General features: G+C 39.9%; 1 protein-coding gene across 2 annotated transcripts in view; it reads left to right on the forward strand.

The window, feature by feature from the left end:
* LOC121018811 (zinc finger protein 420-like) overlaps window positions 1-27,001 on the forward strand; it is a 44,820-nt gene that overhangs the window by 5,959 nt on the left and 11,860 nt on the right. Inside the window, exons 2-4 of one of the 2 annotated variants that reach the window (XM_040457842.1) lie at window positions 8,041-8,189; window positions 13,264-13,390; window positions 13,887-13,982. In XM_040457842.1, coding sequence (XP_040313776.1) covers window positions 8,175-8,189; window positions 13,264-13,390; window positions 13,887-13,982 — 238 coding nt within the window. In that variant the 5' untranslated portion in view covers window positions 8,041-8,174. Of the gene's footprint in view, window positions 1-8,040; window positions 8,190-13,263; window positions 13,391-13,886; window positions 13,991-27,001 lie in introns of those variants that run through there. The other variant, XM_040457843.1, reaches the window with a different exon arrangement.

Consider the following 27,001-nt stretch of genomic DNA (forward strand, 5'->3'; position numbering starts at 1 on the left):
TTGATTTGTATTTCCCTGATGATGAGTGATGTTGAGCATTTTTTCATGTGTCGGTTGGCCATCTGGATGTCTTCTTTGGAGAAGTGTCTATTTATGTCTTTTGCCCCTTTCTATACTGGGTTATATGTTTTTTGGGTGTTGAATTGATAAGTTCTTGATAGATGTTAGATATTAACCCTTTTCTGATATGTCATTTGCAAATATCTTCTCCAAGTCCATTGGTTGCCTTTTAGCTTTGTTCATTGTTTCCTTCACTGTGCAGAAGCTTTTTATTTTGATGAGGTCGCGGGGCTCCTGGGTGGCTCAGTTGGTTAAGCGTCCGACTTCAGCTCGGAGGGTCACGATCTCACCATCCGTGAATTCGAGCCCTGCGTTGGGCTCTGTGCTGATGGCTCAGAGCCTGGAGCCTGCTTCCAATTCTGCATCTCCCTCTGTCTCTCTGCCCCTCTCTCATTCATGCTTTGTCTCTCTTTGTCTCAAAAATAAATAAACGTTAAAAAAATAAAAAAAAAGTATTTTGATGAGGTCCCAATAGTTCATTTTTGCTTTTGTTTCCCTTGCCTCCAGAAACATGTTGAATAAGAAGTTGCAGCCAAGGTCAAAGGGGTTTTTGCCTGCTTTCTCCTCAAGGATGTTGATGGCTTCCCATGTTACATTTAGGTCTTTCATCCATTTTGAGTTTGTGTGTGTGGTGTAAAAAGTGATCCAGGTTCATTTTTCTGCATGTCACTGTCCAGTTCCCCCAGCACCATTTGCTGAAGAGACTGTCTTTATTCCATTAGATATTCTATACTGGTTTGTCAAAGATTAGTTGGTAATACGTTTGTGGGTCCTTTTCTGGGTTCTCAGTATTGGCTACTTCTTAGATTTTAATTTCCACTCCTTGTTATTGTATCAATAATAGTTGGAAGTGGAGGTTTTTTTTCTTCTTTCTTTTTAGTGGATGCTTTTTAAATAAATATCGATGATTTATTCAGGATTGTGTTGGTTAACATTTCTTTTATTCTTGTTAGACAATTCTGTAACCATTCTTCATTTTGATCGGTTCCACAACATTAATTAATTTTGTTTTTGTTTTTTATCTACGTTTTCTGCTTGTGGATAACAATTTTAAACTCAGTACATTTTACAACAGTTTAAGGGTTTTTTTTTTAAATTTTTTTTTTTAACGTTTATTTATTTTTGAGCCAGAGAGAGACACAGCATGAACGGGGGAGGGGCAGAGAGAGAGGGAGACACAGAATCGGAAGAAGGCTCCAGGCTCTGAACCATCAGCCCAGAGCCCGATGCGGGGCTCGAACTCGCGGACCGCGAGATCGTGACCTGAGCTGAAGTCGGACGCTCAACCGACTGAGCCACCAAGGCGCCCCACAACAGTTTAAGGTTTAATTCAAATAGGAATCAGCCATATGTCAATTGCCAATAAATTACTTGTATATTTGTCTATATTAATATTACCCATACATTTTTTGCTTATGATTTACCTTGTTTCTTTTCTTGGTTAGTGATCAGTGGTTGTTTTATCCTGTTTTGGTGAATAGTTATAGTAGAATTAAGGTCATAATCTATTTCTGTATGGAAGTATATTCCCATTATATGAGAAATGCCGTCTTAAGTAGAAGGTAATATTTTAAAACTCATAACTGTGTATCAACTTTAAGTTTTATATTGTACTCTTAATTGTGGTTGAAACATATGCTATAAAATTTACCATTCTGACTATTTTAAACTGTAGCGTTAAGTATACTTATGTTGCTGCAAAACCAATCTCTGGAATTTTCTCATCTTGCAAAACTGCAACTCAGTGCCTCTTAAACAACCACTTCCACGTTTGTATCTATTCTCAGCCCCAACTACATTTTCTGTCTCCCTCCTTCTGTCTCTTTTTTCCTTCCTTTATTCATAAGGTTCACTACATTGCATTAGTCGGGTAAGTGAAATCAGTGTATCTGTCTCTGTGACTCCTTGATTTCACTGAGCATAATGTCATCCCATTTTAGCCACGTTGGATAATGTGATGAGATAAGTTCTTTCAAAGCTGAATATTCTTCCATTGTGTGTATATGGTGGTTTTTCTTTACCCATTCACGCACCTGTGAACATTCCTATTGCTTTCCTTATTATTGGGTTTTCTGAATAATGCTGCTAGCAATCTACTTGTGCACATGTCTTTGCAGAACCTACTTTGAATTCTTCTGATTTTATACCCACAAGTGGGATGCTGGATTTTATAATATTATTTAATTTTTTTTGACAAACCTTCATCTTGTTTTCCAGTGTAGTTGCACCATTTGTGTTTACTCTAGCAGTGTATAAGTGTTCCAGTCTGTCCACATCCTTTGCAACATATGTTTGTTTAATAGTCCAAAGTAAACTGGTGGAATGTGATAACTCACTATGGTCAGATTTATATTTTCCTAAGGAATAATGGTTTTGAGCATCTTTCATATGGTTGGCCACTTGTATATCTTCACTGGATGATGCTCATTCTATCCTTTCTCCAAATTTAAATCGTGTTATTTGCTTTCTGGTTGTTGATGCATGAGTTCTTTCTCTATTGTGGATATTACTTCCTTCTGCTCTAAGTGCTCTGCAAAAAATCTCCTTTCATTTCACAGGTTGTCTATTCATTCCTCTGTTTCCTTAGAATTACTTTGTCTGAATTCCGTATGTTTGAGTATATTGTGTGTCATTTCACTTGGCTCAAGAAATTTCCTGGTCGTTTTGTTCAATATCTGACTTTTCAAGAGCATATTGTTAAGCTTCCAAATGTTTGTGGAATTTACAATTCTCCATCTGCTCTTAAAACAGTTTCATTCCATGGTGGACAAGAAACATACTTGTATGATGTCAATCTTCCCAAATGTCTTAAGACTTGGTTTGTAGACTACCACAGTATCTATACAGGATGATGATCAGTGTGTAATTGACAAGATTGCGTATTCTGCTCTTCCTTGGTGGAACTGTCTCTTATGTTTATTATGTGTAATTGGTATGTAACGTTGCTTAAGTGTGCTTTTTACTGGAATGGTATGCGGTCTTTCTATCCAGTTAAACTGGAGTGTTGACCTCTGCTACTCTTATGATGCTGTTTACTTCTTGCTTCAATTCCGTCATGTGTGCTTCACATGTATGGGATCCTTGACGCCAGGTGCACACATAAATATAATTGTTATAGTGCCCTGGTAATTTCATGACTTTAAATTTTTTTTTCAACGTTTATTTATTTTTGGGACAGGGAGAGACAGAGCATGAATGGGGGAGGGTCAGAGAGAGAGGGAGACACAGGATCGGAAACAGGCTCCAGGCTCTGAGCCATCAGCCCAGAGCCCGATGCGGGGCTCGAACTCCCGGACCGCGAGATCGTGACCTGGCTGAAGTCGGACGCTTAACCGACTGCGCCACCCAGGCGCCCCTTTCATGACTTTAAATAATGTCCCTTTTCTATGGTTGACACTTTTTGACACTTAATGTGTATTTGTTTGATAACAGTATGGCCACGTATGCCTTCTTTTGGCTCCCATTTGCATGGAATGTCTGTTGACACACTTTTACTTGCATCCTATGTGTGTTCTTAAGTCTACTGTGAGTCTCTTATATACAGGAGACTGTAGCATTTTGTTGTTAACTCACTGAACCAGTCTATGCTTTTTGACTGGAGGACTTGAATCCCTTTACAATCAATGTATTACTGAAAGGGAACCACTACTGCTACCAATTTTTTATAGTTTTCTGTATTTGTTGTGGCTATTTTATGCCACTTCCTCACTGTTCCTGTGTCCCACTATGTTTTTGTGGTGTTTATAATGACATGCTTTGATACCATTCTCCTATCCTTTCTATGTCTTCTATAGGCATTTTCTATGTGGTTTCCATGAGAATGACTGAAAACCTATCACACATGCCATGTCCACCACTGCACCCCTTTTGTCTTACCGATATCCCAAATTCTGTCTTTTATTTTGCATACACTATGATATGGATTCGTGATTTTTATACTTTTAAATTTTTTAATATTCTGTCACAGAAATAAAAGTGATTTGTGGTACCTTATTACAAACGACGGATTTCTCTCTTTGTTTAAGTATTTCCATCAAGCAGAGAGTTTTATATGTTCCTTTTGGGTCAGTTACTTCTACACTCTTTGTACTTTAACCAGAATTTCCCTGTAATTTTTCCTGTAGACTTTCCTGGTAAACTTGTAAGGGTTTGTCTTCATTTCTGGGAAATGAAAGGGAGTGTGTTCATTTCTCCATTTTTGAAGGACGGTGTTACCAGTTACAATATTGTTGGTTGATATTTTTTGGTATTTTAGTACTTGAGTGTATCATCCTATGCCTACTTCCTATAGGATGTGTTGCGAAACCACTACTAACTTGCAGTGGATCTGCTGCACAAGATGAGTTGTTTTTCTCCTAGTGTTTCAAAGTTTTGTGTTCACCTGTGATTTATGATAGGTTAATTACAGTGTGTCACTGTGTTTATGTCTCGGCACTTATCCTGTGTAGTAATTCACTGAGCTTCTTGCATGTTTGTTTCTTTCCACCAATGTGGGAATTAATGAGCCATTAGTTTTTCATGTAAGCTTTCTGTCCCCTTTGACTCTCCTCTCATATGGGGTGCCCTTAATGTGTATGTTGGTTCACTTCTTGGTGTCCCCTAAGTCCCTTGGACTCTGTCCTATTCCAGTGTTAATTTGTTCCCTCAGTGGGTAATTGAAAACAAGGGGCCTTTAAGTTGTCCGATTCCTTTTTCTGAGTGATCAAGTCTTTTCTTAACCTATTACTACTTTTTTCTTCTTTAAAAAATTAAATATATGTATGTACGTAATCTCTACACCCAACATGGGGCTCAAACCAAGAACCCTGAGATGAAGAGTTGCATGCTTTACCAACCAAGCCAGCCAAGCAATGCCACCCCTTCTACCGGTTTTCAAAATACATTTACTGGACTGTTTAACTCCTAAATTTTGTTGCAATTTTTTGATGCTTGCTGTCAGTTTGAATTTTTATTTTGGCCATACGGTGTTTTCCTGATATCATTTACTTCCCCATGTGTTCTCTCTTCTTCCTCCATGAGCCTGGTTATGATGATTCATATATGTGATTTTATATATGTGATTTCCTACAGTGTGTATTTTGCTGTGTGGGGCTCATTTAACTTAAAATGTCCTCTAGGATTATTCTGTTGCTGCAAAGAGAAAGACTTACCTCTTTCTGAGGCTTTTAGACAAACCACAAATTAGATGAGGGACCTCTACCTGGAAAAGAGCTAACACCAGAGGGGAACTTTTTATAAAGCATTACCTGCCTGGCATAGCAAACATTGGTTTGGCAAACATTTACTCTTTACTTTTTCCTCTGAATGCACTTCCCCCTTTTTGAAATTCTAAAGCCTATCCCCTCTCCTTAAGACCCAATGGAATGTAAGCATCACCTGCCTGACCTTGATCATCATACCATTGATGTTCCTCTAATTAAATAGTTTTCTCTTGTGGAACTGTCTCCTGTCAGTTTAATTATTGGAACCACCAAAGAATTGAGAAAAGATGAAGAAAAATGTTTTCCTCTCCTACACATTCATTCTCTTGTTGAAAACTGACGTGTGTACTTCAGAGCCAAAATATACTGTGAAGACAGAGTTTGGGATAAAGAGGAACAATAGCTTTCTTGCTCTGACCGGTGAAGGAGGCTGTAGCAGGTTAGGGTCTTGAGAACTACAAGCCCACCCAGAGGAAGGGGCTGGGGGGTTGTAGGGAAATAAAGGATTCATCCGGGTTCAACAGTTATTGTGTTTGCCCTGCCATCCTTGTTCATGTTTTCAGTGTGGTCCTTGGTGTGTCATTAAAAAAAAAAAAAAAAAGGGTAAGAGGGGCGCCTGGGTGGCTCAGTCTTTTAGGCATCCCACTTTGGCTCAGGTCACGATCTCACAACTTGTGAGTTCAAGCCCCACTTTGGGCTCTCTGCTGTGAGTGTGGAGCCTGTGTCAGATCCTCAGTCTCCCTCTACTCTTCCCCCACTCCTGTGCCTCTCTGTCTGTCTGTGTCTCTCTCTCTCTCTCTCTCTCTCTCTCTCTCTCTGTCCCTCCCTCTCCCTCCCTCTCTCTGTCTCTCAAAAATTAGAAAAAAAATTAAGGCTAAGAAGAGATGAGTGGAGGTTTACCCAAGGGAAGAAAAAGGTTACTTGGTTAAAAATCAAGCCTCCCTGATGGTTTAATGCCGCCAGTTTTATTTTTGTTCAACTTTGTACTTTTAAGCGATTTCTGTTTCAGCCACCAGGGCAACAGTTTTAAGACCACTTGATATTTACTGTGAGAAACCACTCAATATTTTCTAGAATAGCTTAAAAAGAAAATAGTGTAACACCAAATGTCAATGAAAATAATGAACAATTCGAATTATCGCATGTGGCCAATGGGAGTTTGAAAAGTATGTCCTATTTGGATAATTATTTGGGGGTTGATGTGGCAAACAAAGGCTGAAGGAAATGGCAGATAAAATTAAATTTCCTTATAACCTGCAGCCCATTGACAACTACTTGAGGCAAGCTGAGTTAAAGTTTCTCCAGGAATTCCTTACTGTCTTAATGCTAATGCTTTGCTAGAGGGAAAACAACTTTAGCTTGACAATAGCTAGGTCTCCATATCCTGTGAGTTTTCTTTTGCACATGGAAGTCTCTTTGGAAACTTCACCTTGACTTTGCCTCCCCTGATTCCCAAGTATATACTCAGGGTCTCTTCAGGGTCCTGGGACAGCTCTTCTTAACCTTGGGTCTTGTCCCCATATTAAACAAATCCTCTGGGTGCACCATAGATGTCTTCAAGAATTCTTTCTTGGCCATCAGCTCTGGACCACCCCCCTATCACCCCAAACTTCCTCATTCACATATATCAGGGAAAGCTCCATTTGTAAAGGTGTCTCCTTCTGTGAAGCAGAAAGAAAGAGAATGTGTAAATTTACAGAAACTGATCAGTGGAGAAGGCATGGATTGAAATCTGGACACTAACCATACATATTGTTACTGTGTTTTGCTTGCTCACTTCCCAAATGCTTCCCAATAGGATCCTGTGTGGAGTTTGCATTAATAATCATTGCTGCTACCCTCCCCCTCAGATTCCCTCAACTGGTGTGGGTGGAAACAAGTGTTGTTTTAGTGAAGTGCTCCAGGGGATTCTGTTAGGGGATTTTTTACATCAATACCCAGGATTCAGGGACTTGTTTTCTCAGCGATTCAAAGAATAAAGAGGTGGACACAAAATGAGCAACAGGCAAAAGTTTATTAGACTATAAGAGAAGAAGACTGGTAGGAAAGCTCTGTTTGGGGGGGGGGGGCATTGGAATGTGAATACCAGTGACAATAAGCAAGGGCCTTTGTGGTATAAGGTTCTAGTCTCTCCCCCCTTCCCTTCCCCCTTGTTCCTTCTCAAGTCCTACACTTAACTGGATTAACAACTCCAGGTGCTGGGCTGTCCCTTCCTGATTGGCTCATTTCCGTTGCAGGAGGGGTGGTCTGTGGCCATATTGCTCCTTGTGGGTTTTAAGTTTTATCATCTACTACTAGTTTTTAGTTAGGTCTTTAGTCAAATTCCTGAGGGAGTAGGTGGTGTCTGTCACATTCTTAAGAGGAACTTTACAGCCGAGGGGGTTTGCTGTAGTCAGACATTCCCAGCATTGTTCCAAAATGTGTTTTCCCCACCCAGGGGCCTCAGGTCCTAATGGTTCCCTTTGTCCCTACTGAATCCTATCTTTTCCTATCAAAATGTGAAGAGAAGCCAGAGTTAAGCAGAAAGGGTTCCTATTAATTTATCAGAGTTGAGTGCAGGCTTTAGCTCAAGGGTCTCCTGTACAGGAGGTGGGGAGGGTCAGGTCCATGTAACACACTGTTCCTATGCTCAAGCAGAATTTGTGGGCTTCTGTGGGAGGGGAGGCCCCCTGAAAGCAGAGACAGGAAACTCAGGCTGGTCTCCACGTGGGACACCATAATTTCTGAATAACTCCTGACACAAAGGATGAGGAACTTGGGTCTTTTTTGCATTTCAAAGCCCTGCCTGCAGGTGACCAGGTTACTGGTGAAGAGGTTGCATTGGTGGCTTTAAAGGCATTTGCTCCCACTTCAGCTGGGATTTCTCCACAAAAATCTTCTGAGAAAAATCTTGAAGAGGAGAGGAAAGGAGAAATGGCCAATTCGCAGGTAAGCCTTGAGTCCATTGCAAGAGGACCTGTCACCTTGTTCTCAGGATAATCCATGCATGTAGAAATTGCAGGGCACTTGGGTGGTTCATTCAGTTGAGAATATGACTCTTGATTTAGGCTCAGGTCTTGATCCCAGGGACCTGCTATCCAGCCCTGCATCAGGGTTCCTTCTGAGCTTGGAGCCTACTTAAGATTTTCTCTCTCTCTACCTGAGTCCCTGTCCTCCATTTGCATGCATTCTCTCTCTCTCTGTCTCTAAATGAAAAAATTGTAAATACCAATGGTTTTATTTGTTTAGTTCTTATGGTTCTGCTTTAGGTTTTCACCTCATTTTAAAAATTTTTTTTCAACGTTTACTTTGTTGAGACAGAGACAGAGAGCATGAACGGGGTAGGGTCAGAGAGAGAGGGAGACACAGAATCCCGAACAGGTTCCAGGCTCTGAGCACAGAGCCTGATGCGGGGCTCGAACTCACAGACCGCGAGACCATGACCTGAGCCGCAGTCGGATGCTCAACCGACTGAACCACCCAGGTGCCCCAGGTTTTCACCTAATTTTGAACATTTCAGAAATGATATTCTAGGTTATGTCTTCAGAACACTCCTCCCCTATATCCCAGAGACCTCTCTCCCTTTTCTCTAACCTGGCTTCTAGTAGGGCAACAGCAGTTGTCACTTTGAATTAAATTCCTACAAGTATTGAAAATATTCCCTTTGTGACAGATCCAGAGAGGAAGGTGTTGAGGCCAAGTGTCCTGTTGCTGATGGGGTCTGGTCCTGGGATAGCAATCAAGGAAAACCATTCCCATTTAGGTCTTATCTGAATGCTTTCTCTGCCCCCGGGTAGAGGAGGATTATGAAAATGCACAAATACACAAGATGGATATGAGTCACAGAATAACTTAGAATGTTCCTGCTCTTGAGGATGTGGAAAAGCTACTTTAAGGTATCCTAGATATTCAAGGACATGGCAAGTATATGTGATAAAGTCTGTATAAATCCACTGTGTCCTTAACTTGTTTATGTTGTGATTTACTGTTGGGGGTCACAAGAGCACACCGGCGATCCCGTGTCCTGAGGTGTGTCTTGGGCACTGATATCCATTTGTTTCCTTACAGCTGATGTTACCTTCTATCACTTGGGTTTGTGCTCTCTGCCAGATTCCTCCCTGTAATGTTCATATTTTTCTTATCAGTTGTGATGATTTCAGCCAGATTCCCTGAGCAATTTCCAGACACCATCACATTTAAACTGGAAATATCTTTCTCCTAGTTTCACATTTCTTGTATTTTTTTCACCTTGTAGCTTTTTTCTCTTTTAAGTTTTTAAGTTTATTTTGAGAGAGAGAGAGAGTGAGAGCAGGGGAGTGGCCAAGAGAGAGCCAAGTCCCAAGTAGGCGACACAGGGCCAGCACTGAGTGGGACAGGGGGCTCAAACTGACAAATCAAGAGGTGTTGACCTCAGTCTAATTCAAAAGTCAAAAGCCTGACTGAGCCATCCAGGCACCCCTTCCTTGTCATTTCTGAGGAGGAGGACAAATGTAAAACAAATGTGGATAAAATTAAAATTTCTCACAACTTACAACCACCGGAGAAATACTCGAGACTGGCAGAGGAAGATACTCCTCAAGGAATTCACAACTGCCTTAATGTTGATGCTTTTCTAGAGGCAAAAAGCAAGCTTAGCTTTACCATAGTCAGACTTCTGGGATCCTGGAAGTCTTCTTTAACATATGAAATCCCTGTAGACACTTATATTTCTCCCCCCCCCCGGGGTGAGGGTGTAGAGTCAACGGCTCCTCTCAATCACCCTCAGCTCATTCTTCCCACAGATCCTGTCCCTGTGCTTTTACACAAACAGCCTCGTTTACCAAAAAGGCTCAAGACTATTTCCTTGAACATTGACCCCTGGCCCACCTCACATTAGTTCCCACCTGACAATGAAGTCCCTCAGAGTTGTGTAGTAGATGTAATGACCTCTGGGGGTCGAGGTTCTCAATGAGTCAGACCTTCATCCTTTGTGTTTTTATTTTGCTGCATAGTCATGACACAGGCATACTCTATTTACTTCTATGTGTTTCAGATAAAGAAAGAAGAATCACATAATTACCATCTTTGAGTGTCTTAAAATCCTGAAATAAAACAGCACAAATGACGAATGAAACAAAATCTTTCAATGACGGGCACGTGCATGGCTCAGTTCATTAAGCGTGGGACTTCCACTCAGGTCATGATCTCACCAGTCCTGAGCTGGAGCCCAGCATCAGGTGAACAGGAACCATGCGCCTCTCTCTTTCTCTCTCCCTCTCTCTCTGCCTCTCCTGGTGTTCTCTCTGTCCCTGTTTCTGCCCTCTCTCCCTTCCACCCTGTCTCTCTCTGTCTCTCTGTCTCTCTTTCTCAATAGTAATAATTAAAAAATAAAATGTAAAAAAGCTTTCAAATAAAAACTATATTAGCAGATCATGGAGTACTACGGTCAAGACAACTCTTGAGATACTCTGTGGTGCCAGATAGTTTATTGAAGTAGCACAGGGCAGGACCCGTGGGCAGAAAGAACTGTCCTTTGGCTGCATGAAGCTTCTATGTTCAAGGGGAGGGTAGGTGCACAGAGTGTTCAATCACAAATGTTTCTGTAAATTTCTACGTGTAAAACTGCTTCTGCAAGTTTTCTCTGGTGCTTACCATTCAGTTCAATATGAAGCAGTGGTGACATGTACCTGTGGTCATGAGACCCTGTAAAAATGTAATAACCAGGGATTTCTAGGTGGCTCAGTCACAGCCTGGAGCCTGGAGTCACAGCTTGGGGTTCTCTCCCTGTCTCTGCCTCTCCACCTTTCATACTGTGCTTACCCATGCTCTCTTTCACAATATAAATAAACCTAAAGAAAAATGTAGGAACCAGCCTTTATTTGATGAATGTCCAAATAATACAACTGTATGTTAGCTTTCTGTGCTAAAGGTGAAAATTTTTGATTGTATCCCTCATCATACTAGAATCAGAAATAACTGTTTTATTTGTATCTTAATGTGTGTTTGTGTTGATAGTGTGAGTAAAAGACCTAAGCACCATTATCTACAATTAGTTTTATGAGTTTCATGTCACTGAAAATATTTTGTTTGTTTTTGAGGAAGAGAGAGGCAGGGGCAGAGAGAGAGAATCCCTAGCCGGCTCCACACTGTCAGCACAGAGCCTGAGGTGGGGTTTGTACTGGTGAACTGTGAAATCATGACCTGAGCCAAAGTCACGAAGTGGACACTTAACCACCTGAGCCACCCAGGTGTCCTTCATTGAAAATGTTTCCTAGTCACCAGCATACTTTTCTACGTTTAATATCTATACAACTTCTTTGAATATTTATGGATGTGAGCATGGAATGTATAAAGGTGATCAATTTTGTGTGCATACCTTCTTTCCATCATTCTTCAGGTTTGACACCTGCTATGATCATTTGGTTAGGGGCCCCTCCGTATATTTTAGGTGTCATTTTAGGTCAACTCCAGGTCAGATGACCTGAGTTAAAACTTGATCCCTACCACGTACTGGATGCTTGAAAAAATATTCACATGGAAATAGAAGAATAATGTGTCTGTTGTCTTAGATTATCATATATTTTTCAATAAGTTATGAAAAACTGTGAATGCTCTCTACTAACCAGGAAATGCTTGGAAAGGTTTATTGCCTTTCTTGCCATTCTAGTAGAACCTGTAATTGCTATGAATCCCATTCAGTTCCAAGTTCCCCAAAAGTTCTTGTCTTTGAGTTCTACTTCTTCGTTATTGAAATATGTATCTCATGGCCCACAGACTAATGCCTTGTTAGAAATGCAGACATCGACCCCATCCTAGAACTCCTGAACAGTATCTGCATTTTAACAAGATCCCCAAGGTCCTGCTGTGAAATTCTAATTCATATTAGAATATGCTAAGTACATTTGTCACTCCCCAGAACTTTCCATTGAAGAAATAGATAGCACATGTACTGTATGATGTGAATACAATATTCAAAATGTATATGCCTGTGTTGATGCCTTCATTTTACAAATTCTCTTGAATAAACACAGTATTTATAAAGGTTCCTACCTCCAAGGTAAAGAATATACTAGAGCATAATACTGGGTGACAAATAATCTTACCTCATCAAGCAGGAACCTCCTCACCTAAGCCAGAACCAGTTCTCCTGATCTAACTGAACTAACAGAAGTTCAGTCGTTGGTGGATCACAAAAAAAACTATACCAGATGAGGATGTGAGCAAAGCAAAAATGATTTACAAGAAACAAGGAAATCACAGGGAGGAACTTGCAAATCAGATACTCACGGAGGAAGGGGGAATGGTGTCCTTTCATTTAGGGTTAGCGTGGATATTCAGAAAGGGGAGGCCATCATCTTATGCCAAGTGGAGTATAAGGTTGCACATAAGCCTTAAGAGAACAGTTGTGTACATACTCTGCATATTTCATAGGAAATGAGGTTTGTGCTCCTCCTTGGGTGAGATTTTAGTATTATAATGAGGTAAAAGGGAGCTCCTGGGTGGCTGAGTCCACTGAGCGTCCTACTCTTAATTTAGGCTCAGGTCAGGATGAAAGTCCTGAGATCAGGCTCCACTCTGAGCATGGACCCTGGTTGGGATTCTGTCTCTCTCTGCCCCCCCTGCACTTGTGCACGCTCTATCTATCTCCCTCAAAGATATAAGATTTAAAATAAAATGTTTGAATGAGATGAAGGGAACTGTACTCACTCCGTAGTTTAATCTATTATGCATTTGCTTAGGTGTGAGTCAGGGGTTAATCTCCAACTGAGCTCATCCAAGCTCTTCCTCAGGGCAGTCATTACCTTTTGTTAGATGGTTTCTGTTTCCACTACAGGAGACTATACCCATGGGGAGTTTTTTGTGAAGTAAAAGATAAGATAGAAAAAGAGGTTAAGTACAGTGTGGAACTAAGATCGGTGGGTAAAAGCACAAGCATTAAAGTCAGGTCTTGGAGTCCGGCTGGTGACATTAACTGCCTCTTTCATTTGACCTAGCATTATGAACTCTGCCTGTGGCCATGTGATAACTGTGTTTTTTATTGCAGGGATTGCTGACATTCAGGGATGTGGCCATAGAATTTTCTCAGGAAGAGTTGGGGTGCCTGAACCACAGTCAGTGGGAACTGTACAGGGATGTGATGTTAGAGAACTACGGACACCTCCTTTTCTTGGGTGAGGAATACTCCTTCCACATTGCCCAAACCATACTCAGGGATTTGTTCCTTCCCTTGAAGACTGTCTCTTGGAATCTTCCTCTTTGCATGACTGGCATTCAGATCCCTGCAGTCAGGGAAAGAAGTAGGGGTTTGTGGATGTACAGAAAAATCTTCATGGTGTTTCCTTTTCAGCTTTACCTTCCCTTCCTTAGGGTAACATCATCATTCCTGTACATTAATGACAATTCTAAAGGCTAAGTGGCATAAAATGGTATCTCTTTTGTCTTAAATACTGATTTCTACTCATTATTGTCATGGTAGTACTCGGAAGTGGAGGTCAAGATCTGAACATGGAAAATTCATCCTGCGTGTTCTAAAAGGGATGTTGGCCCACAGCATTTGGGAAATCATTTTCAAGCTTCTACTCTGTCCTCTCTGCTCTACTAAGCACAATAGTGGATCAGAAGTTAGAATCCCCAACCACACTCATATTCTTTTTTTCTAATAAACAGGTCTTGTTGTGTCAAAGCCAGACCTGGTCATCTTTTTGGAACAAAAGAAGGGTGTCTGGGCCGTGAAGAGAAAGGAGACAGTAGCTACACACCCAGGTAGGTGAAACTGAAGCAGATGACAGAGGTGAGGTCCAGTCGTGAAGGAGGAATTGGACCTCAGAATGTGGTTGAGCAGCTCTCCTTCAATGGAAATGAGGTTGGAAAGGCCAGTATTAGGTCTCTCCTTTCACATCAGGCATCTGCTTTCCAACACATCATGCTGTTAACATTCTCAAAGGATTGTTCTTCAGTTTCACTGAGGGTCCTTCACATCCATAGTGAGGTCTTCCAGAACCTTATTGGTTCTCCATTGCTTGGAGGTCTTGCGGAAATCTCTGCATTTCTTAGGAAGTCTAGGTGAATCCATTTCTGACTTCTGTTTTGCTTCTTGTGTGAAGTGTGTGAGGGTAGTGGTGTGCATCTTGGGGTTAGGTGCAGGGATCCCAGGAATGCTAGAGGGCGACATCACAAGTTTTCTTGTTGATCCTTTCCAGGATTAAGGAGGTTTTCATTTTAATCATACAAAATCGAGGCCCAGTAATTTCATCAGGTAATAAAGCAGTTCCCTAAAATGAGAAAATCTCGTCCTTTTTTTCACCTCAAAAGTTTATTTCCTGGCTTGCCTGGTTGGCTCAGTTGGTTAAAGGTCTGGGTTGAGCTCAAGCCATGACCTTAGTTTGTGATTTTGAGCCTTGCATCAGGCTCTCTGCTGTCAGTGAAGAGCCCATTTGGGATCCTTTGCTTCTGTGTCCATCTGGCACATGTTCTCTGTTTCTCAAAAATAAAATATTAAAAAAAAAAAGAAAGTTCAGGATGCCTGGGTGACTCGGTTAAGAGTCCATTGCATTTGGCTCAGGTCATGATCTCAGGGTTTCTGAGTTGAAGCCCCACTTAGGACTCTTGGCTGACAGCCCAGATCATGCTTGGTTTCTCTCTCTCTCTCTCTCTCTCTCTCTCTCTCTCTCTCTCTGTCTCTGCCCTTCACACACTTGGTCTTTATCCCTCTCTCAAAATAAATAAACTGAAAGTGTACGTTCATTTGCTTTGTATTAAGTAAAATAGGAAATTTTCACTCAATGTTTTGCATTCCTCAATGGTGAAATAATTTAAAGCACCCATTATATTCATATAATTCTACATAAATTAATGCCATTATTAGTTAAAACTCATGGCCTATAATAAAATCTCAATTGTTACTTTATTTCTTAATAATTGAATCCTGTTATGATTTTTGTGTTGTATAATATGAAGTTCCTGTGACTGTCATGTTTTCATTTTGAGTAGTTGTATATGAGATTCCTTTATGATTTATTATATCAATAGTCCTGATATGACATGGGCATGTGCTTTATGAGAAGTGAGGGAGACAATTAGTAAACTTCCTATATTTAGAAAAAGAGTTTTAATTATAAATGTAATTTCACTTCAGGAAAAATTAAGTATTGTTTGTTTTTTTACTTTTCTCAGAATGTATATGTATTTAATACCAAAGATTTTTTTGATAAAGTGATTGCTGGCCTATTTTACAATTTTTTTGAAACTTGTTTATTTAGAAATGAAAGGTTTTGGGGCACTTGGTTGACTCAGAGGGTTGAGCATCTAAGTCTTGATTTCAGCTCAGGTCATGACTTCATGGTTTGAGTTTAAGCCCTAAGTCCATTTCTGCATCCAGTGTGGAGCCTGCTTGGAATTCCCTTCTCTCTCTCCCTCTCTCTACCCCCACTCCCTTTCTCTCTCAAACTTATTAAAAAATTACAAAAAAGAAATGAAAGGTGTTTATTTGTTTGATTCTAAAGATTGGATTATAGGGGAGCCTGGGTAGCTCAGTTGGTTAAGCCTTCAACTTCAGCATAGGTAATGATCTTGTGGTTTGTGACTTTGAGCCCCTTGTCTGGCTCTGTGCTGAGAGCTCACAGCCTGGAGCCTGCTTTGGATTCTATGTCCCCCTCCATCTCTCTGAGAGTCTCCCTGGCTTGTTCTCTCTCTCTCTCTCTCTCTCTCTCTCTCTCTCTCTCTCTCTCTCTCTCATACATAAACATTAAAAAATAAACAATTGATTATACCCTTAAATCTGAGTGATAGGAGGGATCCATTAACATAACACGTTGTTTAATGTCTTAAGTGCTTAATTCACAGAAGTTTTCATTAGAGGTTTCCATGGTTGATTTTAAGGAACATTCTTTACAATTTTAATGCCCATGAAGATAAGTCAGTAATTCAAAATGTTCCTTTTTCATGGGTGCTTACCTTTTTCTCTCTCAAAGTAAATAAGGTTAAAAAAAATATATATGTATATATAGTGGGCCTGTTTTACTTATTTATTTATTTTTTTCAACGTTTATTTATTTTTGGGACAGAGAGAGACAGAGCATGAACGGGGGAGGGGCAGAGAGAGAGGGAGACACAGAATCGGAAGCCAGCTCCAGGCTCTGAGCCATCAGCCCAGAGCCCGACGCGGGGCTCGAACTCACGGACCGCGAGATCGTGACCTGGCTGAAGTCGGACGCTTAACCGACTGCGCCACCCAGGCGCCCCAGTGGGCCTGTTTTAAATACTTCATCATTTTTATGTAGAATTTTTTGGTTTACATTTTGTCTGGTTTTGAAATTCCATAGTAATGTGCTTCCTTTTGTATGGAACTTTCCACAGCATTATTTAGGTGGGATTTTGCTTTTACCTGTGTATTTTGTTTTAGGGTGACAATTTTCAACTCATTATGTTTTTGGACAATGTGAGTGAGTCTAAGTCAGATAAGATCAGCTTTATGCCCTTTGCTAATAAAAGTATCTATGTATTTGTAGCAGTATTACCTATGCATAGTTGTGACTCATCTTGTGTATTTCTTTCCTTGATTAGTGGTAAATGAATGTTGTATCCTGTTTAGGTGAGTTATGCTAATAGAATTAATTTCATCATGTATTTATTGGTGAATGTATTGGCTGCATGTATTTTCATTCTGGTTACCTTAGAGAGTACTTAAAACATCTTAAAGGTATAGCAAACCTTTATGCATGCTGCTAGTGTAGAGCTCAACACAGGGCTTGCTTTTTTTTTTTTTTTAACGTTTATTTATTCTTGAGAGAGAGACAGAAAGAGAGAGAGAGAGACAGAGAGAAAGAGAGACCGACCGACCAAGCCCACGCAGGGGAGGGGCAGAGAGGGAGGGAGACACAGAATCTGGATCTCCAGGCTTCTTGCTGTCAGCACAGAGCCCAATGCGGGGCTCAAACTCATGAACCCCGAGATCATGACACCTGAGCTGAAGTTGAGCACGTAACCAAATGAGCCCCTGAAGCAACCCTCAACACAGGATTTGAATTCCCAAACTGGGAGAACGTGTCCTAAGCTGAAATCAGGAGTTGGACACTTAACCGAATGAGCCACCCTCATGCCCCTAACACAGTTTTAAGCCGATAGTGTCAATTTTATACAAAACTCTTCTACTTATCATCTCTGCACCAGTACCCACTTTATATTGATGACATCATAAATTCTTTTTTTATATTGCATATATTATTACCTAGATTTGATTTTTATGCTTTTATTTAAGAAAAAGTCTGTAGCAGAAATAAATGTGACTTGTCCTACCTTGTTACAACACTACAGGTTTCTATAATTGTGTAAATATTTATACTTCTCAGAGAGCTTTATGTTATGTCTTTTCAGTTACTGTTTAGAATCTTTTTAGTTCAACAAGGACTTTTTAAAAAAAATTAATGTTTATTTATATTTTGAGAGAGAGACAGAGACAGAATCTGAAGTAGCCTCCAGGCACTAAGTCTTCAGCAAGATCACAACACAGGGCACGGACTCACCAACCGTGAGAACATAACTCGAACCAAAGTTGGATACGTGACCAACCGAGGCACCCAGGTGCCCCTAGAAGGACATTCTTTAAAATTTTTGTAGGACAGATCTGCTGATAAACTTAGAGGGGTTTTGCCTTGGCAAAGTCTTCATTTCTACATGCATGGAAAACAGCTGTGCCAGGTAGGGTATTCTTGGTGGATATTTTTTGATCCTTCAGTATTTGAATACATCGTTCAATGCTTTTCTTTCTATAAGGTCTACTGAGAACCCCACTCACAATCTGATAGGAGCTCTCTTGTACAAGATGAGTTGCCTTTGTCATGCTTTTCAAAATTCTCTTTTCACTGGTCATTTTTGGTAGGTTAATTATAACGTGTCACTGTGTTCATGTCTTGTCTTTTTTCTTCTATTTTTACTTAAATTCTAATTAGATAACATACCGTGCAAAATTGATTTCAGTATAATTCAGTGGCTCATCACTTACGTACAGTGCTCATCATAACAATTGCTTTCCTTAATTGCCATCACCAAGCAACCTGTCCCTCACCCATCTCCCACCATTGATACTTATCCTACTGTGAATTTACCGTGCTTGTGAATTTGTCTCTTCTTTCCACATACAAGAGAGCTACAAGCCTTTAGTTCTTCATGGAAACTCTCTGCCCCCTTTCACTCTGCTCTCCTTATGGGGTCCCATTAATGTACACATTGTTCCACTTGTTGGTGTCCCGTGTGTCCCTAGACTTTGTCCTTTTCCACATTTTTCTTTAGTCCTCTTAGGTAATTTAAAACAAGAGGTCTTTAGATTGTCCACTTCTTTTTTCTGCTTGATCAAGTCTGTCGCTGACTCCTTTGGATATTTTTAAATTCAGAGATTCTCCACTTAAGCTCCCAATTGTTTCTTATACTTTGCCTCTTTGGGCTTACGTTTTGGTCATGCATAGCTTTTCTGCTCTCATTTAGTTACCTGTTTTCTCTTCTTCCTCCATGAGCATCTTTATGATGATTTCTTCTTGACTTCTTTGTCATTGATACTTCCTAATTAATTTAAGGTCAGTTTTGGAGATTTATTTCATTCCTGTGAGTGAAACAAGTTCTTCTATTTCTTTATGGCCTTGTGGCCTTTTGTTGAGATTAGTGAATTTAAGAAAACAGCTTCTGGGCTTAGGCTTATGAACTTGTTTTTACAGGAGAACACAAGTAATTGGTAATGTCTGAATTTTTGTAGTTTCCCAGTTTACAAAAGTATAGGTACTTCTTTAGAGCCCATACCTTCCTCGTTTGTCCTCAGCTCTGTAGTCTCTCCAGTGTGTAAACAAAAGCTCACCTGTTGTCTCAGCATCCATCATAGTGCATCCAGCGGGTGCCCTCATTCCCTCTGCTTCCATGTTCTGCATGACAGAAACAAGTCCCTCAGGCACCTGCAAAAAAGCCACATCACTGAACATAGAGGTCACTCCTGTGTTCATCTCCTGATGAGAGGTAACAGTTTTCATACAGTGTTGTCATGGAGCATCAGGAAGGGTGAGTAGCTTTGTGGGCCAGCGTCACAAACTTTGTCTCTTTGATGTTTCTCTTCTTTTCTACTTGCCTGCTTGGGCTGGTTTCTCCTAATTGCCTTCTGGAGCACTCACAAAGTAATTTAGTCCATTTTTGTCTCCATGGGGGAGCCACCGTCCTGATGCTCCCTATTTCTTCACTGCTGATATCCTGTGATGGGTATTAATTTTGGATATTAGCATTTAACATATATGCATGTGAGGATAGTAAGTGAGAGAACTGATCGTGTATCTTTTACTTGTGTCTTTTCATAACACCATAGGCTTGTTGGCAAAGTCAGGTAAAGAATATTCTTTTTAAAGAGTGATGTAGGAACAAATGCAAGTTGTGGTTCTTAGTATTTACACTCAGTGATGACTTGGATGAAGATGGAGGGTAGAAATGAGGTTACGATGGATATCACCAAACCAGGACAATTGCCCTTAATGGAACCCATACTGCCAGAAGAGATCAAGCGTATAAAATACTTGGGGGAAAACCCCCACCTGAAGTCAGTTCCATTTGAATCCCAGGACCAAAATCCATTTTCGTAAAGTTTTATTTTTTAAAATATTTATTTATTTATTTTTGGTTGCTTCTCATTTTTTTAAATATGAAATTTATTGTCAGATTGGTTTCCATACAACAACCAGTGCTCATTCCAACAGGTGCCCTCCTCAATGCTCATCACCCACCCTCCCCTCCCTCCCAGCCCCCACAAACCCTCAGTTTATTCTCAGTTTTTAACAGTCTCTTATGGTTTGTCTCCCTCCCTCCCTTTTTCTTTTTCCTTCCCCTCCCCCATGGTCTTGTATTAAGTTTCTCAGGATCCACATAAGAGTGAAAATATATGGTACCTCTCTTTCTCTGTATGACTTAGCATAACACTCTTCAGTTCCATCCACGTTACTACCAAAGGCCATATTTCATTCTTTCTCGTTTCCAAGTAGTATTCCATTGTGTCTATAAACCACAATTTCTTTATCCATTTGTCAGTTGATGGACATTTAAGCTCTTTCCATAATTTAGCTATTGTTGAAAGTGCTGCTATAAACATTGGGGTACAAGTGCCCCTATGCATCAGTACCCCTGTATCCCTTGGGTAAATTCCTAGCAGTGCTATTGCTGGGTCATAGGGTAGATCTATTTTTAATTTTTTGAGGAACCTCCCCACTGTTTTCCAGAGTGGCTGCACCAGTTTGTATTCCCACCAACAGTGCAAGAGGGTTCTCGTTTCTCCACATCCTCTCCAGCCTCTATAGTCTCCTGATTTGTTCATTTTAGCCACTCTGACTGGCATGAGATGATATCTCGGTGTGGTTTTGATTTGTGTTTCCCTGATGAGGAGTGACGTTGAGCATCTTATCATGTGCCTGTTGGCCATTTGGATGTCTTCTTTAGAGAAGTGTCTATTCATGTTTTCTGCCCATTTCTTCACTGGATTACTTGTTTTTGAGGTGTGGAGTTTGGTGAGCTATTTGTAGATTTTGGATACTAGCCCTTTGTCTGATATGTCATTTGCAAATATCTTTTCCCATTCCGTTGGTTGCCTTTTAGTTTTGTTGACTTGTTTCCTTTGCAGTGCAGTAGTTTTTATCTTGATTAAGTCCCAATAGTTCACTTTTGCTTTTAATTCCCTCGTCTTTGGGGATGTGTCAAGTAAGAAATTGCTGCGGCTGAGGTAAGAGAGGTTTTTTCCTGCTTTCTCCTCGCGTTTTGATCATTTCCTGTCTCACATTCATGTCCTTTATCCATTTTGAGTTTATTTTTGTGTATGGTGTAAGAAGGTGGTCTGGTTTCATTCTTCTGCATGTTGCTGTCCAGTTCTCCCAGACCATTTGTTAGACTGTCTTTTTTCCATTGAATATTCTTTCCTGCTTTGTCAAAGATTAGTTGGCCATACTTTTGTGGGTCCAATTCTGGAGTCTCTATTCTATTCCATTGGCCTATGTGTCGGTTTTTGTGCCAATACCATGCTATCTTGATTACAGCTTTGTAGTAGAGGCTAAAGTCTGGGATTGTGATGCCTCCCGCTTTGGTCATCTTATTCAATATTACTTTGGCTATTCGGGGTCTTTTGTGGTTCCGTACAAATTTTAGGATTGCTTGTTCTAGCTTTGAGAAGAATGCTGGTGCAATTTTGATTAGGATTGTATTGAATGTGTAGATTGCTTTGTGTAGTATTGACATTTTAACAGTATTTATTTTTCCAATCCATGAGCATGGAATGTTTTTCCATTTCTTTGTATCTTCTTCAATTTCCTTCATAAACTTTCTATAGTTTTCAGCATACAGATCTTTGGTTCGGTTTATTCCTAGGTATTTTATGCTTGGTGCAATTGTCAATGGGATCATTTTCTTTATTTGTCTTTCTGTTGCTTCGTTATTAGTGTATAAGAATGCAACTGATTTCTGTACATTAATTTTGTACTCTGCGGCTTTGCTGAGTACTGAAAGCTTGGCTTCATCTTTGCCAATTTTGATGCTTTTGATTTCCTTTTGTTGTCTCATTGTTGATGCTAGAACTTCCAACACTATGTTAATATCGGTGAGAGTGGACATCCCTGTCGTGTTCCTGATCTCAGGGGGAAAGCTCTCAGTTTTTCCCCATTGAGGATGATATTATCTGTGGGCTTTTCACAAATGCCTTTGATGATATTTAAGTATGTTCCTACTATCACGACTTCCTCCAGGGTTTTTATTAAGAAAAGATGCTGAATTTTGTCAAATGCTTTTTCTGCATCAGTTGACAGGATCATTTTATTGACAGGATCTTTATTAATGTGATGTATCACATTGATTGATTTGCGAACGTTGAACCAGCCCTGCAGCCCAGGAATGAATCCAACTTGATCATGGTGAAGAATTCTTTTTATATGCTGTTGAATTCTATTTGCTACTATCTTAATGAGAATTGTGGCATCCAAATTCATCAGGGATATTGGCCTGGAGTTCTCTTTTTTTTGCTGGGTCTTGGTCTGGCTTGAGAACCAAAGTAATGCTGGCTTCATAGAATGAGTCTGGAAGTTTTCCTTCCCTTTCTCTTTTTCGGAACAGCTTGAGAAGGATAGGTGTTAACTCTGCTTCAAATGTCTGGTAGCATTCCCCAGGGAAGCCATCCGGTCCTGGATTCTTATTTGTTGGGAGATTTTTGATAACTGATTCAGTTTGTTCACTGGTTATGGGTCTATTCAAGTTTTCTATCTCTTCCTGTTTGAGTTTTGGAAGTATGTGTGTGCTTAGGAATTTGTCCATTTCTTCCAGGTTGTCCAGTTTGTTGGCATATAACTTTTCATAGTGTTCCCTGATAATTGCTTGTATTTCTGAAGGATTGATGTAATAATTCCATTTTCATTCATGATTTTATCCATTTGGGTCCTCTCCCTTTTCTTTTTGAGGAGCCTGGCTAAAGCTTTATCAATTTTTTTTATTTTTCAAAACACCAACTCTTGGTTTCATTGATCTGCTCTACAGTTTTTTTAGATTCTATATTTTTTATTTTTGCTCTGATCTTTACTATTTGTCTTCTTCTGCTGGGTTTGGGGTGTCTTTGCGGTTCTGCTTCTATTTCCATTAGGTGTGCTCTTAGGTTTTGTTTTGTTTTGTTTTGTTTTGTTTTTTAATTTTTTTTTCAACATTTTTTTATTTTTGGGACAGAGAGAGACAGAGCATGAATGGGGGAGGGGCAGAGAGAGAGGGAGACACAGAATCAGAAACAGGCTCCAGGCTCCGAGCCATCAGCCCAGAGCCTGACGCGGGGCTCAAACTCACGGACCGGACCGTGAGATCGTGACCTGGCTGAAGTCGGACGCTTAACCAACTGCGCCACCCAGGCGCCCCTATGGTTTTGATTTGGGATTTTTCTTGTTTCCTGAGGTAGGCCTGGATTGCAATGTATTTTCCTCTCAGGACTGCCTTCGCTGCATCCCAAAGCATTTGGATTCTTGTATTTTCATTTTCATTTGTTTCCGTATATTTTTAAATTTCTCCTCTACTTGCCTGGGTAACCCATTCATTCTTTAGTAGGGTGTTCTTTAACCTCCATGCTTTTGGAGGTTTTCCAGACTTTTTCCTGTGGTTGATTTCAAGTTTCATGGCACTGTGGTCTGAAAGCGTGTATGGTATGATCTCAATTCTTTTATACTTATGAAGGGCTGTTTTGTGACGCAGTATGTGATCTATCTTGGAGAATGTTCCATGTGCACTCGAGAAGAAAGTGTATTCTGTTGCTTTGGGATGCAGAGTTTTAAATATATCTGTCAAGTCCATCTGATCCAGTGTATCACTCAGGGCCCTTGTTTTTTTATTGATCATGTGTCTAGATGATCTCTCCATTGCTGTAAGTGAGGTATCAGAGTCCCCTGCAATTACCATATTCTTATCCATAAGGCTGCTTATGTTTGTGATTAATTGTTTTATATATTTGGGGGCTCCTGTATTCAGCTTGTAGACATTTATAATTGTTAGCTCTTCCTGATGGATAGACCCTATAATAATTATATAATGCCCTTCTTCATCTCTTGTTACAGCCTTTAATTTAAAGTCTAGTTTGTCTGATACAAGTATGGCTACTCCAGCTTTCTTTTGACTTCCAGTAACATGACAGTTCTCCATCCCCTCACTGTCAATCTGAAGGTGTCCTCAGGTCTAAAATGAGTCTCTTGTAGACAGCAAATAGACCTTTTTTTAATCCATTCTGATACCCTACGTCTTTTGGTTGGAGCATTTAGTCCATTTACATTCAGTGTTATTACAGAAAGATATGGGTTTAGAGTCATTGTGATGTCTTTAGGTTTCATGCTTGTAGTGATGTCTCTGGTCCTTTGTGGTCCTTGCAACATTTCACTCACAGAATCCCCCTTAGGGTCTCTTGTAGGGCTGGTTTAGTGGTGGTGAATTCCTTCAGTTTTTGTTTGGGGAAAACTAAAATACATTATTGTAAATCTTTAAAAATATTTTACTCATTTTTGAGAGAAAGAGTGCAAGCAGGGGAGAAGCAGAGAGAGAGATGCATATTCAGAAGCAGGCTAAAGGCTCTGAGTTATCAGCAGAGAGTCTGATGTAGGGCTTGGATTCTCTAACCATGAGATGGTATCTTGGGCTGAGGTCAGATATGCGACCAAGTGAGCTACCCAGCTGCCCCTCCAAAATTCATTTTTATTCTTAAATATTCTCTGAAAGGACTTTGGAAATTCTTGAAAATGAACCAATCCATGCCAAAACTAATCATTGAAATAATTTCAAATATAAAATTGGTTTAATCCTTCATTCACTTATTCACTGAAATGTTTCTAAAAGTTAGAATTTTTATCTTCCTTTTTCAGTGTCTAAATGTGGTTGTTTTGAGAGGTCTTTTCAGAGGATTAATTATTCTTCCACCTTGCCTTAGCCTTCCTTGTCCAAAGTCTCTAATAACCAGACAGTCTGTATGCAAACATCACTGTTCAATGTTATCACATAGAGCCTAATTTGGATTTAGTTTTTTTGTGTGGTGAACTTCAGAAGGCCTTTAGTGAGAACTCTATCTTCCATAATTACCAAGGTGTTTAGTATGGAGATACAACTTTCCAATGCCAAGAATCTGGCAAGAAACGTGAAGCAAGGGTCAAATCCTCAATTTCAGAGAACTCCGTTTACAAACATCCAGTATAAAAGTAATAAATGTGGGAAAGTGTCTTATGAAAGCTCAAATCCAGTTGCACATCATTGCATCCTTACTGGAGACAAGACTTAACAATGCAGCAACTCTGGTAAACTTTTAACCAGTCTTCAAAACTTGCTCAACAGCAGAGATTTCATAATGGGAAGAAAGCTTACAAATGTAACAATATGGCAAAGGCTTTCAGTACCACAAAACTTGTCAACATGAGGTGTGATATATACTGGGGAGAAGGCTGAAAAGTGTTTTTAAAAATGTGGCAAAGGCTTTAGGCAGAACTTCAAACTTTGTGACCATCACAGAGTGCATACTGAAAGAAAGATTACCAATGTAAAAAATTTGACAAAGCATTTAATCCTCATCAAAACCTTTCAACATGAGACAGTCCTGAGGAGATAGCTTACAGATGTGAAGACTGTTGGCAAACTCTACCCACAACTGAACTCTCATAAAACATCAGAAAACCACACTGGATATAAACCCCAGAAATGTAATGAATGATGAAAAACTTTGTGTTTAATGTATATTTAAAAAACAACAAGCTTATTTGAATATAAAAACACTACAGTTGTGAACAATTGGCCAGCTGTGTAATGGAATGTGAAATCTAAATAAACTGAGAGAATTCTCAGCAGAAAGCAGTCAATACTACTTTTGAGATATGATTCTAAATCAGAGTATTCATTATAGATGAAAATCCAAAGTGAAAACATTCAGATCACTTATTTAGCCTTGGACAATGGAGGTGCTATGGGGTGCCAACCCCTCCACAAGTGAACATCTGCTTGTAACTTGCGAGTCCCCAAATTTAAAAACATAGGTACTTTCCCATGGAAATAGCCTATTGTGGACCAGAAGCCTCATCTAGAACAGCCAATACCCCTTTTTTAATACAAGGCCTATATTATATGCAGTATTTTTATAATAAAGCAAGCTTGAGGAAAGAAAATATTAAGGAAATAATAATGAAGAGAAAACACATTTACAGTATATATACAAATTTGTGTATAAGTGGACCCACACGGTTCAATCCCATGTTCTAACATGGTCAACTGTGTTTGTTAACGTGTGTGAAAGGATCAAGAGAAGATGGATGTGTGTCTGGAGAGGAATAATTTTACCGTCTCCTTTTTCTTTTGACCATAATTGCAATTTTGGGGATGAGGGGGTGGAAAATATTATTAGCTCGTGTGCATGCAAAAGGATTTGATTGTTTCTGTCTCTCAGACTGCAGGGCTGTAGTATGATGGGGAATTCTCATACCAACTTTTCCATAGAACATAATGGACACTGTCATGTACAATGTATGAAGAAAGTCTACATTCACATGGTGTTTGTGGCTGATCTATAACAGTGATGTAAGTCACCATGAAGTGATCGTTCAGGGCATCTTTATTTGTATTAAAGTAAGATAGAGGAACATTCTGAATTTTAAATAGATATGCCAGTTTTTTTCCAAGGAGATTATGTTGGCTGTTGATTAAAATTTGCATGCATCTTCATAATAGCAATCGATAGAAGTCAAGAATATTAGGCAGTTGAAATAGAGATTTTCACACATCTTAGGCAAGCATAGCTAACTCTTGCATAAAAGAGTGTAAAATTATTGTAAATCCACATTTATTCAATGATGAGCCTCAGCTTGCATAGCATGGAAAGCACAACTCACAGATTCTTATATCAGAGGAACAGAATAATTCTTAAATTTTTTTTCCAACGTTTATTTATTTTTGCGACAGAGAGAGACAGAGCATGAATGGGGGAGGGGCAGAGAGAGAGGAGACACAGAATCAGAAACAGTCTCCAGGCCCTGAGCCATCAGCCCAGAGCCTGACGCGGGGCTCGAACTCACGGACCGCGAGATCGTGACCTGGCTGAAGTCGGACGCTTAACCGACTGCGCCACCCAGGCGCCCCCAGAATAATTCTTGAATGCTTGAAATGGGTGTTTTGACCAAGGATCACACAGTGGTTTTGCAACGGTATGTTTAGCATGTGTTTGAACTTAATACATTTTGAAAATTTTTTTTCAACGTTTTTTATTTATTTTTGGGACAGAGAGAGACAGA

Source organism: Herpailurus yagouaroundi, unplaced genomic scaffold, assembly GCF_014898765.1.
Source record: "Herpailurus yagouaroundi ecotype Mexico unplaced genomic scaffold, PumYag 220, whole genome shotgun sequence".
Lineage (NCBI taxonomy): Eukaryota > Metazoa > Chordata > Mammalia > Carnivora > Felidae > Herpailurus > Herpailurus yagouaroundi.